Here is a 14,000-nt window from a genome sequence, read left to right as displayed (position 1 = left end):
CACCCCAGCTTTACCATAAAAACCCTATCACTTTGACCACTCTTTTAATTGACCACTCTATTTTTTTCCTCAAAAAGTAATTTTATTTTATCCTTACCAAGTCAACCATAAATGGAAATTAGAACTTTCTCTATCTCTATTTATTTGACCATCCTATCATGACAAACTATAATGAGCGATTTCTTTTAGATAACATACAGGGCACAATAAATGACGGTTCAGAATATGTCAAAGTTGGCATTCAGGAAAGTTGCCTTTACATGTTTTAATCCTCCAAGATGGTAAGTATTTCACTATGACCTGTCAAAAAAAGTTGAACTTTCTGATAATTCTACACTAAAATTATTTTGGTTTTGATGATTTCCTAATTAATTCAATTATTTAAATCATATTAACATGACGGGATGCTTGCATCTAAAAAACAGTGCACTTTTTTGGGCTCTTTCTGCACTGATAATATGCAATTTAAAGTGGTTATATCAGATATAATCAGACATTACATAACGCTTGGTCAACAACTTCAGATACCAATAGCTTGGCCGGTACTACTTTATGCCAAGGTATTGTACAGTGAAGCGGCACAAACTCAGTCTCGTGTAAACCTTGACAACAGTATTATCATTTCAGGGCATCAGAATTTGTTCCTACTTTTATTAATTTGAACTAACATATGGCTTGTATACCGTGGCCGAAAACGACACAGACCCTCTTCAGTTTGTAATTGCGTCGTTCTGTTTCACCTGCGTCGTTCTGTTTTGACCTGCGCTCTTCAGTTTGTAATTGCGTCGTTCTGTTTGAGCTGCGTCGTTCTGTTTTGACCTGCGCTCTTCAGTTTGTAATTGCGTCGTTCTGTTTCACCTGCGCTCTTCAGTTTGTAATTGCGTCGTTCTGTTTCACCTGCGCTCTTCAGTTTGTAATTGCGTCGTTCTGTTTCACCTGCGCTCTTCAGTTTGTAATTGCGTCGTTCTGTTTTGAGCTGCGCTCTTCAGTTTGTAATTGCGTCGTTCTGTTTAACCTACGTCGTTCTGTTTCACCTGCGCTCTTCAGTTTGTAACGTCCTTTTGAGCATAACCCGGAAGTACTGGAGTTAACATTTTTCAACAAACGTTAAAGGTCACACGGAGGATACGCTCCTACAGGTCAAGGTAAGTTTACCTGTATGAAGGATACAAAATTTAACTTTTGTGGTAAGACTTATCCCGTAGTAGCTGTTTGATTGCATCGTCCACATTTTGCTAATGGTAAAACTACAACCTTGAACTTGCTGCGCTGTCAAGGTTATGTGTTTTTCGATACGCAGCGGCCGCCGTGTACGTGTTATGCATTTATATGGCATGAGAAGGCTTGCTTCCTACCTCCATGTATATGGTTAGCTGTAGCTGCAAAATTGCAGCGCTACGGTAAGGTGGTCGGTGATTTTTGGTTTTTGCAACGTCACTCACCAGTAACGTGAGCGAAGTCGCAAAAACCAAAAATCACCGACCGCCTCACCGTAGCGCTACAATTTTGCACCAAGGTTCGCTGTTGCTCTACGTCCATCTAAAGTTTTGGCGGGAAACACAAAAAGCGACACCAACAAATGGATGATTACTGTGCAAACCTAACGCCAAAAGGAGTAATTGGTCATAACATATTTAGCACATGTAATAATCTGACAATGGCTAATTTGAAATTTCGCTCTGTGAAAGAGATAAATCAGATAATTTTAATGAAGGCAGCAGGATGAAACTTCGTACGATGATACTGTTGATAAGCATACCATTGAGCTACCAACTCCATGCGCATACCTACTCCGAGAAGAAAATCAAAGCAAATGTACAAAGTCAAGGAAGCTGTTGTATTCTCGACTTACTTGACCATGATCGTGTAAAGAATGATATGAAAAACTCAATAAATTCATAGGAAATTAGCTGATTCCAACGAAGTCCTACTCAAAGGTTAAATTTGTTGAATGAGAACACATACTCGCCAAACATTGGCAAAATTTATTCATTTAGTCTTCTCGAATTAACAAGGATCGTAAGCAACACTATGATAAACATTGAAATGTATTCCATAATCGCAAAGGTTTCATCACAGGAATCAAGGACAAAATATTAATGTAATGACAAATGGCATGTTCTTGTCTTCATTAATTAAGACATTTACTTCTGAAGTAAATTTGTTGCATAAAGATGTGCCCAAAATATTTTCTTTTTCTGACAGAAAGTTTGTACTGTAACATTTTCTCCTTATGTACATTTATCTTTTAGGTGACATTTTCCTTTCCATTAAAATACACTAAGCGGAAGCACCATTATGCTTATTTTGAAATTATAAGTTGATGTTGAGAATATACATGTTTCATAATATTTCAATATGCAATTGATTTTAGCTTACAGGAAACATCAGTTCTGCTAGACATTTAGTGCACAGTTTCTTGCACAAAGCACCGGTTTAAATCCATTTTTTATGTCATGTGCATGTTCATTTTCTGTCTATTGAAAATAGCAGTGTTGGACACTTGGTGAGAATTATGTGCACATGTCAGATGACCAGTTTTACTTCAAACAATTATCATCACAGTTTTGTAATCTTCTCATACTTCTCCTTGGCAGTATGTTCTTTTATAGAGTCAAACACAAGTACAATGCTCAAATTCCAGGAGAGCTGACGTTAAAGATTGGGGAGACACTGGAAGTGGAGGGTTTACCCTGGCAATTCCAGGGTACCCCTCGACAGCCAAGAGGCTGGTTAAAAGGACGACGTGCAGAAGGCAACAAAGAAAAGGGAACATTTCCCTCTAGTTATGTGGCTTTTGCTGGAGAGCTGGAAACACCTGCACAAGGAACGCCCCCTCTACCATTAAGGACAACCTCATCTAGTAAGTATTATCAATTCAAAGTCATAGGCGACAAACTGTTATGCTTTTTACGGAGGTTGTATTGTTTGATCCAGAAGAAAATAACATTATGGTAATTATATTTCGTCAGCCTCGTATCAATGCAAGTGATTGCATGACAACTGGTGTCAGCCATGGTAATACACTGCTCTGCCAGTGATAAAGCTAGTCCATAACGCTTTGATTGTTGCATTTTGTGCAACATTTAAAACAGTGCAAATGATGTAATGTCATGACATTGTCTAAAGATTTCAAACGTGTGTGGCAACTACTGTGAAATCAATGACGTGTCAATTATAAATTTAACATGCTCATATGTTTTGCAATGTGTTTTACGGTAATGGTTATTCGGTTTACAGCTGGATATCTGACGCGATAATTTCTACTGGTGTAGACAAATTTTGGTTCTTATGTAATACAATTTCTTATGTACTACAATTATAAGGAAAATTCAAACAGCAAAATTACAGTTTCACATGCTTGGCACTTTAACAGACAATCAGGTTTGACACACTTTGCTGCTTATGCTGGCCCGTGTACGTCTAAAACACAGGGCGCAGCTGTTTCTTATGAAAAGGAAAACATTGCACTTGCAATCCCAAATCCAAATATATATAAAGTTTAAAATAAAGGAAATATATAGCAACATAAAGCAGGCCTACAAACTAAAATGCTTCAATATTTATCGTCATTTCATCAGGAAGTTGTCGATGAACTCACAACTCAGACTGGCATTCTTCTGAAGTTGTTCATTCAAAGCCATCTTTTGGCTAGCGAAAGAGGAAATAACCAGCAACAAACTGGGAGCCCAGTGTTGTTGACAATCATGTTTACCAACTTTTCAAATGCCACTACGATTATTTTTCTTTACAGAGACATTTATGGATGTTAAAAGACAGTTACACTCAACAGTCTGAAAGAAGGCTAAAAAATCTACTCAGGTATGCACCGCCATCAAAGATTGTTGCCATACCCTCTTAATTTCCATCATATATCATCATATATTTTATCAAATATGTGCATTGCAAATAAGTAATCTGTATGATGTTACTGTGGTTTCACAATGCAGCACTAAGTATGTTCCCAAGTTTAAGTTACTAAATGGGTTCTTAAGTCTAACCTAGACGTATAACATAAACATTATACGATTAAAGAGTTGGAGACATACATGTAGCTGCCATCCATTGCTCTTACTATCTCACAGAACTTAGGTTTGACATTCTTATCCAAAAATGTATGTATAATGGCCTCATGTTTACCAGGAATACAGTTTAAGAAGTACTTAATCTCTCCAGCTTCACTCCTAGAACCTTCTGGTTTTTACTATTCCTGATGCATTCAATGTGTTTCATGTTGTAAAATTTGTCAAAAGTCTGCCACATGGTTAAATTGTTAGCACAACCTGTGTGAAGCAAGTAGCTTTCACCACTTTTGATTGAATTCGGGTCAGGACCTTTGATTTGACAATAAAAACAATTGTCCTTAAATATGCATAAGGCACTGACAGGCAAAACAATGTGCAGTGTAGCATGCTACCGAAAGTAGAACAAAAAATTATTTGATACACATAGATTAAACTATACAATCACTGTTGCTTTTCCCTTCATTAGAATTCCCTTTGTGTATGTGTTTAATTTTTGTCATCATAATGTCTCTTTCTCAAAGATAATATCTCCAGAAAATATATACTGGATTTCAATACCAATGGGCTCATCCAAAATAATATTGGGATATATTTGTTTTGTTTTGAAAATATTACTGGTCAGTAATGGGAATTGCTTAAGTCAGGTGGAACATTTAATTACTGTCATTCTTTTTCAAAAAGAAAATATATTGCAAGAAATGAACATTTCTGTCATGTGGCACAGTTAACTACTTTCCCTTTCTATCACCGATAAAATAAAATGCGAGAAATGATCACATACATTTTGTGAAGCATTAAGTGTCTCATTTTTCATCACAAAGGAAATATAATTCACGAAATAAAAACATACCAAATTGCATGACCTTACTTTTGTGCTTTTGCAGGTTTCTGTTGGCTTTGTTAAGCTGAAAGGCAGGGAGCTTAAAGCATCACGAGACACTCATACAGGATTCACAGTGGTTGTAGAAGTACCAGTCAAAGGTTTGTACTTAGTACATTTAATACCATTTGTAATGAGTACTCGGAATGCTTTATCTTTTCAACTCTCTGAAGACTTCACATATAAAGTTATTTGTTCCCAACAGCCAGTGCTGAAGTCCTACTTGCAAGTGCTCTGGAGGAACACCAAAAACAGAACCAACACATAGATGTTAGTGTTGATTATGTTCTGCTGTATAAAGATTTTAGACAGGTCAAAGAGCCATTTTGTTTAGAGAAATACAAATCCGAGATCAAAATACCCTTCAGCAGGTTGAGGTTTTATCTTTGTGCACAGAACATTTATGAAGGTAAGCTGTCATTTGTATGTTGATATACCGATAGTATTCTCTATTTGTGTGATGGTGATTACTGCAGTTTAGTTATTTGGCACTCTTCAGTCAGGTGAAATGTAGAACGTGCCTTAGGGACAGATACTCAGACTTTTGAATTTGTTCAATTCTTTCTGATGTACCATTTGCTGGGGCTCATTGTAAAGCTCTTGAAGAAGGGCAAAGTTTCATTTTTTGGAAATCCAAAACACTGGGATGGCAGCCATTTTTATTTCAAAAAATTGCAAAATGTTGGGTAGTTCGTTTGGCTATTTACAAACTATGAATGGTGACCCCCGATTTGTATTCTTGATTAAGTAAGGGAGTGGTTGAAAGTTTAATCTTTGACAGTTTGCGCACATGTTGTAAGTCTCTCACTTTCAAAGTGCATAATATCGGAAAGCCAGAGACCATTGTCAAACTGACATATCATGAGACAATAATGTAAAAAAATTGATCTGGTTAATGACTGGAAAAGTGCTGACAATTTATAACATAAGTGCAAATAGAGAGATGTTAGCTTCACAGTATTTGCACAGTTCACCTTGCCGCATGGTTATTTCTCAAAAGATAAACCTGTTTCCTCAATTTGTCAACATTTATTTATGACGTTAACCCGTTGACAACAAACTAAGATGCACAAATAATGTTCAAAAGAGTATTTCACTTAATGAATGCCTTTTTTAATAATTCAATTTGTATTAAATGAATAGAATATCAGGGAACAATGGAAGAGGATAAAAGCATAGACCCTGCAACCACCAAGAGGGCTCATGATGGAAACAATTGCAATGTGAGTAGTGCCCGTAATATTTTTATTGAAGTCTTTGTTGCATTGTGTTGTAATTGTATTTTATTGTATACTCTCTACTTCTTGAAGGCATTGTGGATCAGGAATCAGTATATGTCAATTTAAATCTTAGCCCGCAAACAATCTGTTTGGACTGTTAAACATATATAAATATGTACTTTTATATACATATAAACCAACTATCATCATATTTGCAGCAGAGTCCAAAGCCACGAAAAAGAAGAATCAAGGAAGAAGAGCCAATAGTGATTGAAGATAGTTGTGATGATAGTGAAATACAATTTGGCCGACGTCAAGGTTCTAATTGTCTGGATGACACTATTCCAGTGGAGTAAGTACTTTGACACCCTGAGGTTGAAGCATAATTTTCATTGATGTAACTTAAAGTGGGCTATCACCATAATTGTTTTGGCACCATGTGTCAGGCATTTTATAAAGATTGAACCAGTAACCAAAATATAGAAAAACATGTTTCTTAGCTACAATAGACTATAGTACATATAAGCTATTGGGATGGGTATCCGTCCGGCGTCCGTCATCAGTCTGTATGTATGTATGCATGTATGTATGTAAGTATGTATGTATGTATGTATGTATGTATGTATGCATGCATGCATGCATGTATGTATGTATGTATGAATGTATGTTCGTTTGTGAGGATGTCCTCATTCAAGTATCGCGAGAACTAAACTACTTACAGTCTCTGGTTTAAATATTTCTTGAATGAACCGATTCAAACCAAATATGAGGACACTGTCCCTGACGGTATTTTTGGAATATACCCTTTTTGTTCACAAGCAAACGGCATTTCAACTTCCTTTTTTTCTTTCCTCCATGTATAAACTCTTTTTAGCATTGCTTTTGATAATAGTAGTGTTATATGTGACATATCTTCTTTCAGATCGTCCATGGGAGACTCAATTCAGGATGACTCAAGTGACAGTGACTTGCCACATTTGACAATGAGTTCACTTGTAGGCGCTGAGCCGGTTCCTAGCACATCTACACCGGTTGAAGTTACTGCTGGTGCCTCGCGTGGAGGAGATGGTATATACAGGTAATATTTCACATGATGTCAATAAGGTTAAGTTAACCATACAACACTATCAACTTTCAACCAATCCTTCATAATGGAACACAACTTTTCAAATTAACGTATTTGGTGTGATTTCTACATTCAGAACATATGTCGACCTCATAAATCAAATAACTCCCGATTGCAGTGAAGATGATGACGATGATGATGATCTCCAAGCTGCCATAACACAGAGCTTGAATGAACATAATGCAGATCAGTAAATATATGCTTTTATGTCCTCCTAATGTCTTAAATAATTATAAAGTGATAGTAAGGGACAGTGTATTACTTTAAAGGCATCTGCAGGGTCTGATGACCACCCACCTTTGGTGCAGCTATTGTCATATTCTTTACTTCCTCAAGCAAATTCTGTGCAAATACTAATGTATTCAACAATGTACCTGCATGTAACACTACAATTACATAATGGCTCATGTGCAGTCTCTAGTGTTTACAGTCCTTGATGATTAAGCAGAATCTATAATCATGGCATCATGTTGCTTCTATTCACACTTTATTCAAGTTTGACAGGGACAAAGGAACATTCAGGTATTGATAAAACACTATATTTACATGTTAATACAGTACTAGTGAAATATGTCTATGCTTATTGATTAATGCTAAAGACTAAATCTTACACATTCACACGAGTTATCAACATTAAATGGTAAACAGAGAGCTTTGTTGCTCTTTCCTCTTCTTTTGCAATTGATAGGGATCATGCAACTGTCCAGAGCTTGCTTGAAGAACTTGGTACAAAGATTCGATATACAGATGAGGCTTGCTGTTACTTTAATATAAGCAGAAACCATTTCTGGGAGGGGGCCATGAGAGGATTTAAAAGGAAATCCTACAGCCCTTACAACAGGATGAAAGTCAAATTCACGGATGATATTGGTCAAGATGAGGGAGCAGTAGACACAGGAGGCCCTAAGAGAGAATTCTTAAGGCTTCTAATGCGCCATCTGAAGGATTCACTCATATTCGAGGGACATCCTCATGCAAAGGTACTCTCTGTACGTAAAAAAGGTAAATATACCTCTTGTTGCAAAGACATCTCATTGGCTGACATTTATTCAAGGGTAAGGCCTTTAGCCCTTGCCTGGCCGACAACAGGAATACAAAAAACCATCGTGTGTCCTCAAGTTCAACATCAAGAAGACCGGAGACAATAAAGCAAACAATAAACTCTGTTTCTCTATTGGGAATAACTGTATTTTTTGACATATACATATCATTTTTAATGTATCTACAACTGTTAAGTGGTGTCTTTTGTGACAATTTGAAACAACTAATGTTGTTGTAACAGTTGTTAGTGTCCACACCTGAATTCCCGAGAGTCCTTGTTACTGTGACTGTTTTTTCCAAGGATATACTATCACCAGTTATTTCAGTTTGCTCGGTGAGCTCTTACATATGAGCACTCTCGTTGCAGCAATGGATGAAGATTTATACTATATAGCTGGCCGGATGATTGCAGTGTCTTTAGTTCATGGTGGACCTGGGCCACAGTTTTTCTGGTGTGCACTGTATAACACCCTTGTATTTGGCGTCGAATCTGTTCAACCAACTATAGAGGATATCGCAAATCAGACCACAAAAGACAAGTTAGAAGCAGTACGTGTGTCTTTTTTTGTCTTTAAATCAATTGTTGCATAATATACCGGTACGGGATTTCTAAACTTGAAGGGCAACGTAGTAACATTCCCAGCAAATGCTTTTGGTATATTTTGCTAGCTATAGCTACCTCCTACATTCCAACATGTAAATGTGTGCCAAGATAGTACTTTTTGGTTGTTAAAACGTCTGTTATCTTTTTGTATGCATGATGATAAATGATTGTAGTTGAAAACTTGTAAGCCATAAAACCTTAACATCCGAGTATGCTGGTGGAGATATGTCAAAGTAAAACATCTAGAAATGTTAAAGTTCTTTTGGTAGTGCATTGTGTATACATGAGCAGCCGTCAACATCCTATGTGATTTTGTTGTTGCAGATACTGAATGCTACTACAGAGGAGCAATTAAGTATTGCTGTGGACAAGGCAGATGCATTGGCAACTATGACAGGGGCGGGACATACCATACCGACATTGCAATCAAAAGATGAGTTCGTTGGCGATATAATTAAATTTCTTGTCATCACAAGTAATCTTGGTGCTTATCAACGGTAAGTGTTTATTCCAAGGCAATTAAGTGCTAGTGTCACATTTCGCACAAATTCACAAAGTTTCTTATAATTAATTTCTCTACATCAAAGCCCCCCCTTGTCCTTGCCACTTGTACCCATACCAAGTAGGGCTGCAACAACATTCAGCTGATAGAAACTGCATACCACAGGACTGATGTGCCTGAATTTCAGGAGTTTCAAGTCTGTTACAAAATTAAAATTATATAGAAACCTTTATAACTGTCTTTATTTGTATAGAGTAGTACATGAAGTGACAACTTACCTGCTTGGGTCGCTTCTTTTCACTTAGTACATTTCAAAAAAAATTGTATAATGGAACAAATCACAATTTTAAACCTTTCTTTACTGTCAGATTAAAAGCTGGACTTTCAACCCTGAATGTCATGGAAACTGTCATATCTCATCCAACATTATTTCGTGAAGTATTTGTGCATACTGAGAAAGACTTGACTGTGCAGACGATGACAGCATTATTTGATGCTTCACAGTCAGTAAGTCCAGAAGGATCAAACAAACGATCAGAAGAGTCTCAAGTACTTTCATTTTGGGAAGACTATTTGGTGGAAATTCAAGGTAGAGTGATTTAGCATTTTTAAATCCTGTTATTGTTTCCATGCTATAACATATTGCAGCTTTTAAGTTGTGTATGTAATAACTGCAGAATGTGCCTACAAGTATTAGTAGCCATGCTGTCAGTGACGCAAAGCAGGTACACGGAGCTGATTATTTGAATTTTGTATGTGGTTCCACCGGTAATACTGTTCATATCATTTGCCTTTTTGCAGATGTAATGCATATTCATAATATGGGTATTATGTCTATAAACAGTGGCTCAAATTTGAAATGTGGTACAGATTATGATACACAGTGCAACAGATAAGCTGTAGTAGTCTGCAAAATATCGGTATCATGTCAAAAAATTGCAACTTTGCATGTTTGATGACTTGTTGGTAATTAGGATTAGGCGTCCAAAAATACTAGTTTCTAATGTCAATTCTAAGTCACTATCTTCATACGAATGAGAGGAAATGTGATCAACACTTTCACTTCCATCTGTGTTACTGGTGTTTTCCTCCCTTTTATTTGCATGTGCAGTATGATATAGAAAATACGACAAATGGATACTGTAAACACGGCAACGCATTGGCATATTTCTCTAAGTGTCTTTCTTAAATAACTTCCATTTTCTTTTTTCTCAAATTTACAGATGCCGAGACAGAGGTAACTTTAAGGGACATTCTGATCTTTGCTACTGGATTGGACAATATACCCCCACTTGGATTTAGTCCATCCCCCACTTTGGAGTTTGTACGGGATGAAGGATGTGGCAGAATTCTACCAAGTGCAAATACATGTGGAAATGTATTGAGAATACCTGTTGTTAAATCATATGAATTGTTCAAAGAAAACATGGGATATGGTATATTCAACAGTCCTGGCTTTGGTCAGGTTTAAAGTTAATTACTCTTCTAAATTTAGGGCGCAACAATATGTCTCTAAGAGGAAAAAAACTACCGTGGCCGAAAACGACACAGACCCTCTTCAGTTTGTAATTGCGTCATTCTGTTAGAGCTGCGTCGTTCTGTTTTGATCTGCGCTCTTCAGTTTGTAATTGCGTCGTTCTGTTAGAGCTGCGTCGTTCTGTTTTGACCTGCGCGCTTCAATTTGTAATTGCGTCGTTCTGTTTGAGTTGCGTCGTTCTGTTTTGACCTGCGCTCTTCAATTTGTAATTGCGTCGTTCTGTTTGAGCTGCGTCGTTCTGTTTTGAGCTGCGCTCTTCAGTTTGTAATTGCGTCGTTCTGTTTGAACTGCATCGTTCTGTTTGATCGTCGCTCTTCGGTTTGTTTTGTTGTAATAAAGGGAAAGCAACTCCTCACATCGTTCATATGTGAATTCTTTGCGTTTTGTGTATGATTCTATGTGTGTGTATATCATGTTTAGCTGTTTTATGTAAAGGGTTGATTAGGCATGGCGAGACGTACCCGTAATTTACGTGTCTTGCTGTTAACCCACATTGGAGCAGAGAGACTAGCGTAACACTGCGATCCTTTGAAGCTACGTTTCGAAAACAGAGTTTTCTTCATCAGTCACTTAAAATTCATTTTTGATTGGTGAGACATGTTGAATGATTGATTGATTTTATTAGTTAAAGGGGAAGTTCACCAAGGATGATTTTTACATATGTGCTAGCTTTGTGGTCACTTACCCCGGAAAAGCTATTTTCGCCATTTATAACTTGCACGATTTTTACAAAAACCGATAGAAATAGTACAGGAAGTTGCCCATGTAATTTGAATCATGGGAAAAAGCGCCAAGCTTGGAGCTTGCATAATGTGATATGGAAGGCACCATTTTCCCATGGGTATTGCATTGTCCACTCACCCATGCTTAAACCAGGCTGTGCGTATTTACATAACTTTTGTTTATACTGAGTATCCTTGCATAAACGGTGAATCACTTATAATAAACTGTCCACTGTCAGATTTTGTGTTGCTGTTTACTACTGTACTACTGTGAGTGGACAATGTGGGGGCCATACCCATCCGAAGATGGTCCCTTCCATATCACATGATGCAGGCTCCAAGCTTGGGGCTTTTTTCCCATGATTCAAATTACATGGGCAACTTCCTGTACTATTTTTATCATTTTCGTAGAAAATCGGGCGAGTTATAAATGGTGAAAATAGCTTTTCTGGGGTAAATGACCACAGAGCTACCACATATGTAAAAATCATCCTTGGTGAACTTCCCCTTTAATATGATGTTCCACTAAAGTTTGTTGTTCAATTACGGAAGCTATTTCTACGGTTTGGTCTTGTTGTGTTTGTGTATGCTCATGTGAATCGGAGTGCAATCTATTGTAGCTTTTGTGAAGTCTGGCATTTATAAGTGTATCGCATACTTCTGTTCCTTCTGTATGCGATTATTGGTTGCTCGAAGGTTTGCAGCATGAAAAAAATATTTGGGACAAGATTTCACTGACGTTCTTGATCCAAGGCTTAAATAGTATAAAATCATGGATTTTTGTATAAAATACAGCAAAAACGGGCTAAGTGTCAAAGACACAAGGAAAAAAAGGTGGCGCATCAAAAAAGGACCTCGAAATTAAGAAAGTGAAATAGAAAAACATGAAAAGACATTGATGAAGTTCAGAGAGCTTTAGATGATATTTACAAAGTCAAAACACAAGGTATTATTCAACGTGCTAGATTAAGATGACATTCGTAAACTTCAAGCATCTACAGATTTAAATGAAATTTTATAATTCGCAGAAAGAATTTTATCGAAATTTATACCAGACTACACATTGTTTTCCTGAAGAAAAACCAGAAGAGTTCACTGGTGATTTGCATATTTCCCTCTCAGAATTACAGAACAAATATTTGTGAGGGTTATTTGAGTCTCGAAGAGTGCTACCAAGCTTCAAAAAACATGTCCTGTAATAAAAGCCCGGGGAATGGCGTTTCTGGCCCTTGTATGGTAATTTAACTGTACTGAGTGTCAACTATATGTACACGTCCATATGGAGAGTTGTCAGTGTCAGTTTCCCAAAGACAAGCAACCATTACTGTGATTGATAAAAAAAGAAAAAAGATCGTCTGTACCTGCAAAATTGGGGACCTATTTATCTTTTAAACTGTTATTATAAAAATTGTTGCCAAGGCCCTTTTAATTCGAATTTCAAAGTTTTATCGGAAATGATTCACCCAAATCAAGCTGGTTAATATGTGAAAGGTCGCTACATCGGTGACGCTGTTTGCAAGATTTTAGACTCAATACACTTTACAAAAGAAAACGATATTCCTGGTATTCTACTTTGTATTGATTTTGCCAAGGCATTTGACTCTATCGAGTGGCCTTTCCTTTACTTTGCTTTAAAGAAATTAATTTTGGTGAATCTTTTATTCTATGGGTCAAAGTTTTATACTGCGATATTTCTAGTCATTAATAATGGTGTCACCTCTGGTTACTTTCAAGTTAACAGAGGTTCAAGCCAAGGTGATGATCTTTCACCTCATTTGTCTTAGTTTATGAAATTTTGTCCATCGCCATTCGTCACAACAAAACAATTAAGGGCATTCAAATCGAACAAAATGAGTTAAAATCGCACAATATGCAGATGACACCACTCGAATGTTATCAGATGTGAAATCTGCCGAATAGTTTCTCAGAATAGTTGACTCATTCGGCAACATCCTCGGCCAGAAGATCAATAAGGAAAAGAGTAACGCACTATGGTTAGGTAGTAAGAGAGATTGTATATACACACATTAATCGACTCAATGTACTGCATCATTTAACAAAGGTAGGAACGATGTGTGAAGTTGCCCTCACTTTCCTTCTTATAAAATTGCTCAAAAAATGCTCAGGATGTAAACTGTCTGCTCTACCACGTGTAGCAAGTGATGATGACGACCACGAGGTAGCCTCGTCCAAGGGTAACAGTGGAGGCATAACCTCTCTCCCTGCTATTTAAATTAGAGTAAAAACATGTTGTTACTGTGCACACTATCTTAGGGAAACAGTGCTTGTCTAAATGTGTAGACAAAAAGAAAATTTTTCCGTTCTATTTATTTATATAACGGA

The 14,000-nt window shown here is 37.0% G+C and overlaps 2 protein-coding genes across 8 annotated transcripts in view; one reads left to right on the top strand and one right to left on the bottom strand.

Moving 5' to 3' along the window:
* Nucleotides 1–14,000, bottom strand: part of LOC139149545 (uncharacterized) — a 149,056-nt gene that overhangs the window by 55,971 nt on the left and 79,085 nt on the right. The window lies entirely within an intron of this gene.
* LOC139149546 (G2/M phase-specific E3 ubiquitin-protein ligase-like) lies at nt 486–11,557 on the top strand. 7 transcript variants are annotated; one of them, XM_070721359.1, is made up of 14 exons: nt 487–1,145; nt 2,598–2,863; nt 3,755–3,822; nt 4,910–5,006; nt 5,111–5,314; nt 6,049–6,128; nt 6,347–6,477; nt 7,048–7,203; nt 7,328–7,441; nt 7,940–8,253; nt 8,660–8,841; nt 9,221–9,393; nt 9,767–9,987; nt 10,622–11,557. In XM_070721359.1, the coding sequence occupies exons 6-14, from the start codon at nt 6,063–6,065 to the stop codon at nt 10,867–10,869; spliced, it is 1,605 nt and encodes a 534-aa protein (XP_070577460.1). In that variant the 5' UTR covers nt 487–1,145; nt 2,598–2,863; nt 3,755–3,822; nt 4,910–5,006; nt 5,111–5,314; nt 6,049–6,062; the 3' UTR covers nt 10,870–11,557. The 7 variants fall into 7 exon arrangements, with proteins under 7 accessions (XP_070577462.1, XP_070577460.1, XP_070577461.1 ...); XM_070721358.1 differs by having other exon boundaries at nt 488–1,145; nt 2,645–2,863; nt 6,344–6,477; XM_070721357.1 differs by having other exon boundaries at nt 488–1,145; nt 2,613–2,863; nt 6,344–6,477.

This window comes from Ptychodera flava, chromosome 14, assembly GCF_041260155.1.
Source record: "Ptychodera flava strain L36383 chromosome 14, AS_Pfla_20210202, whole genome shotgun sequence".
NCBI classification, from domain to species: domain Eukaryota; kingdom Metazoa; phylum Hemichordata; class Enteropneusta; family Ptychoderidae; genus Ptychodera; species Ptychodera flava.
Note: the sequence above shows the minus strand (reverse complement) of the source record. Positions and strands in the feature narration are given on the sequence as shown.

What these genes read in the sequence shown, in the direction of transcription:
- LOC139149546 (XM_070721358.1), top strand. Translation starts at nt 6,063, where the DNA reads ATGGAAGAGGATAAAAGCATAGACCCTGCAACCACCAAGAGGGCTCAT. An exon ending in ATGATGGAAACAATTGCAAT is followed by an intron (nt 6,129 to 6,343) that starts GTGAGTAGTGCC and finishes TCATATTTGCAG; the next exon opens with CAGAGTCCAAAGCCACGAAA. An exon ending in CTATTTGGTGGAAATTCAAG is followed by an intron (nt 9,988 to 10,621) that starts GTAGAGTGATTT and finishes TCAAATTTACAG; the next exon opens with ATGCCGAGACAGAGGTAACT.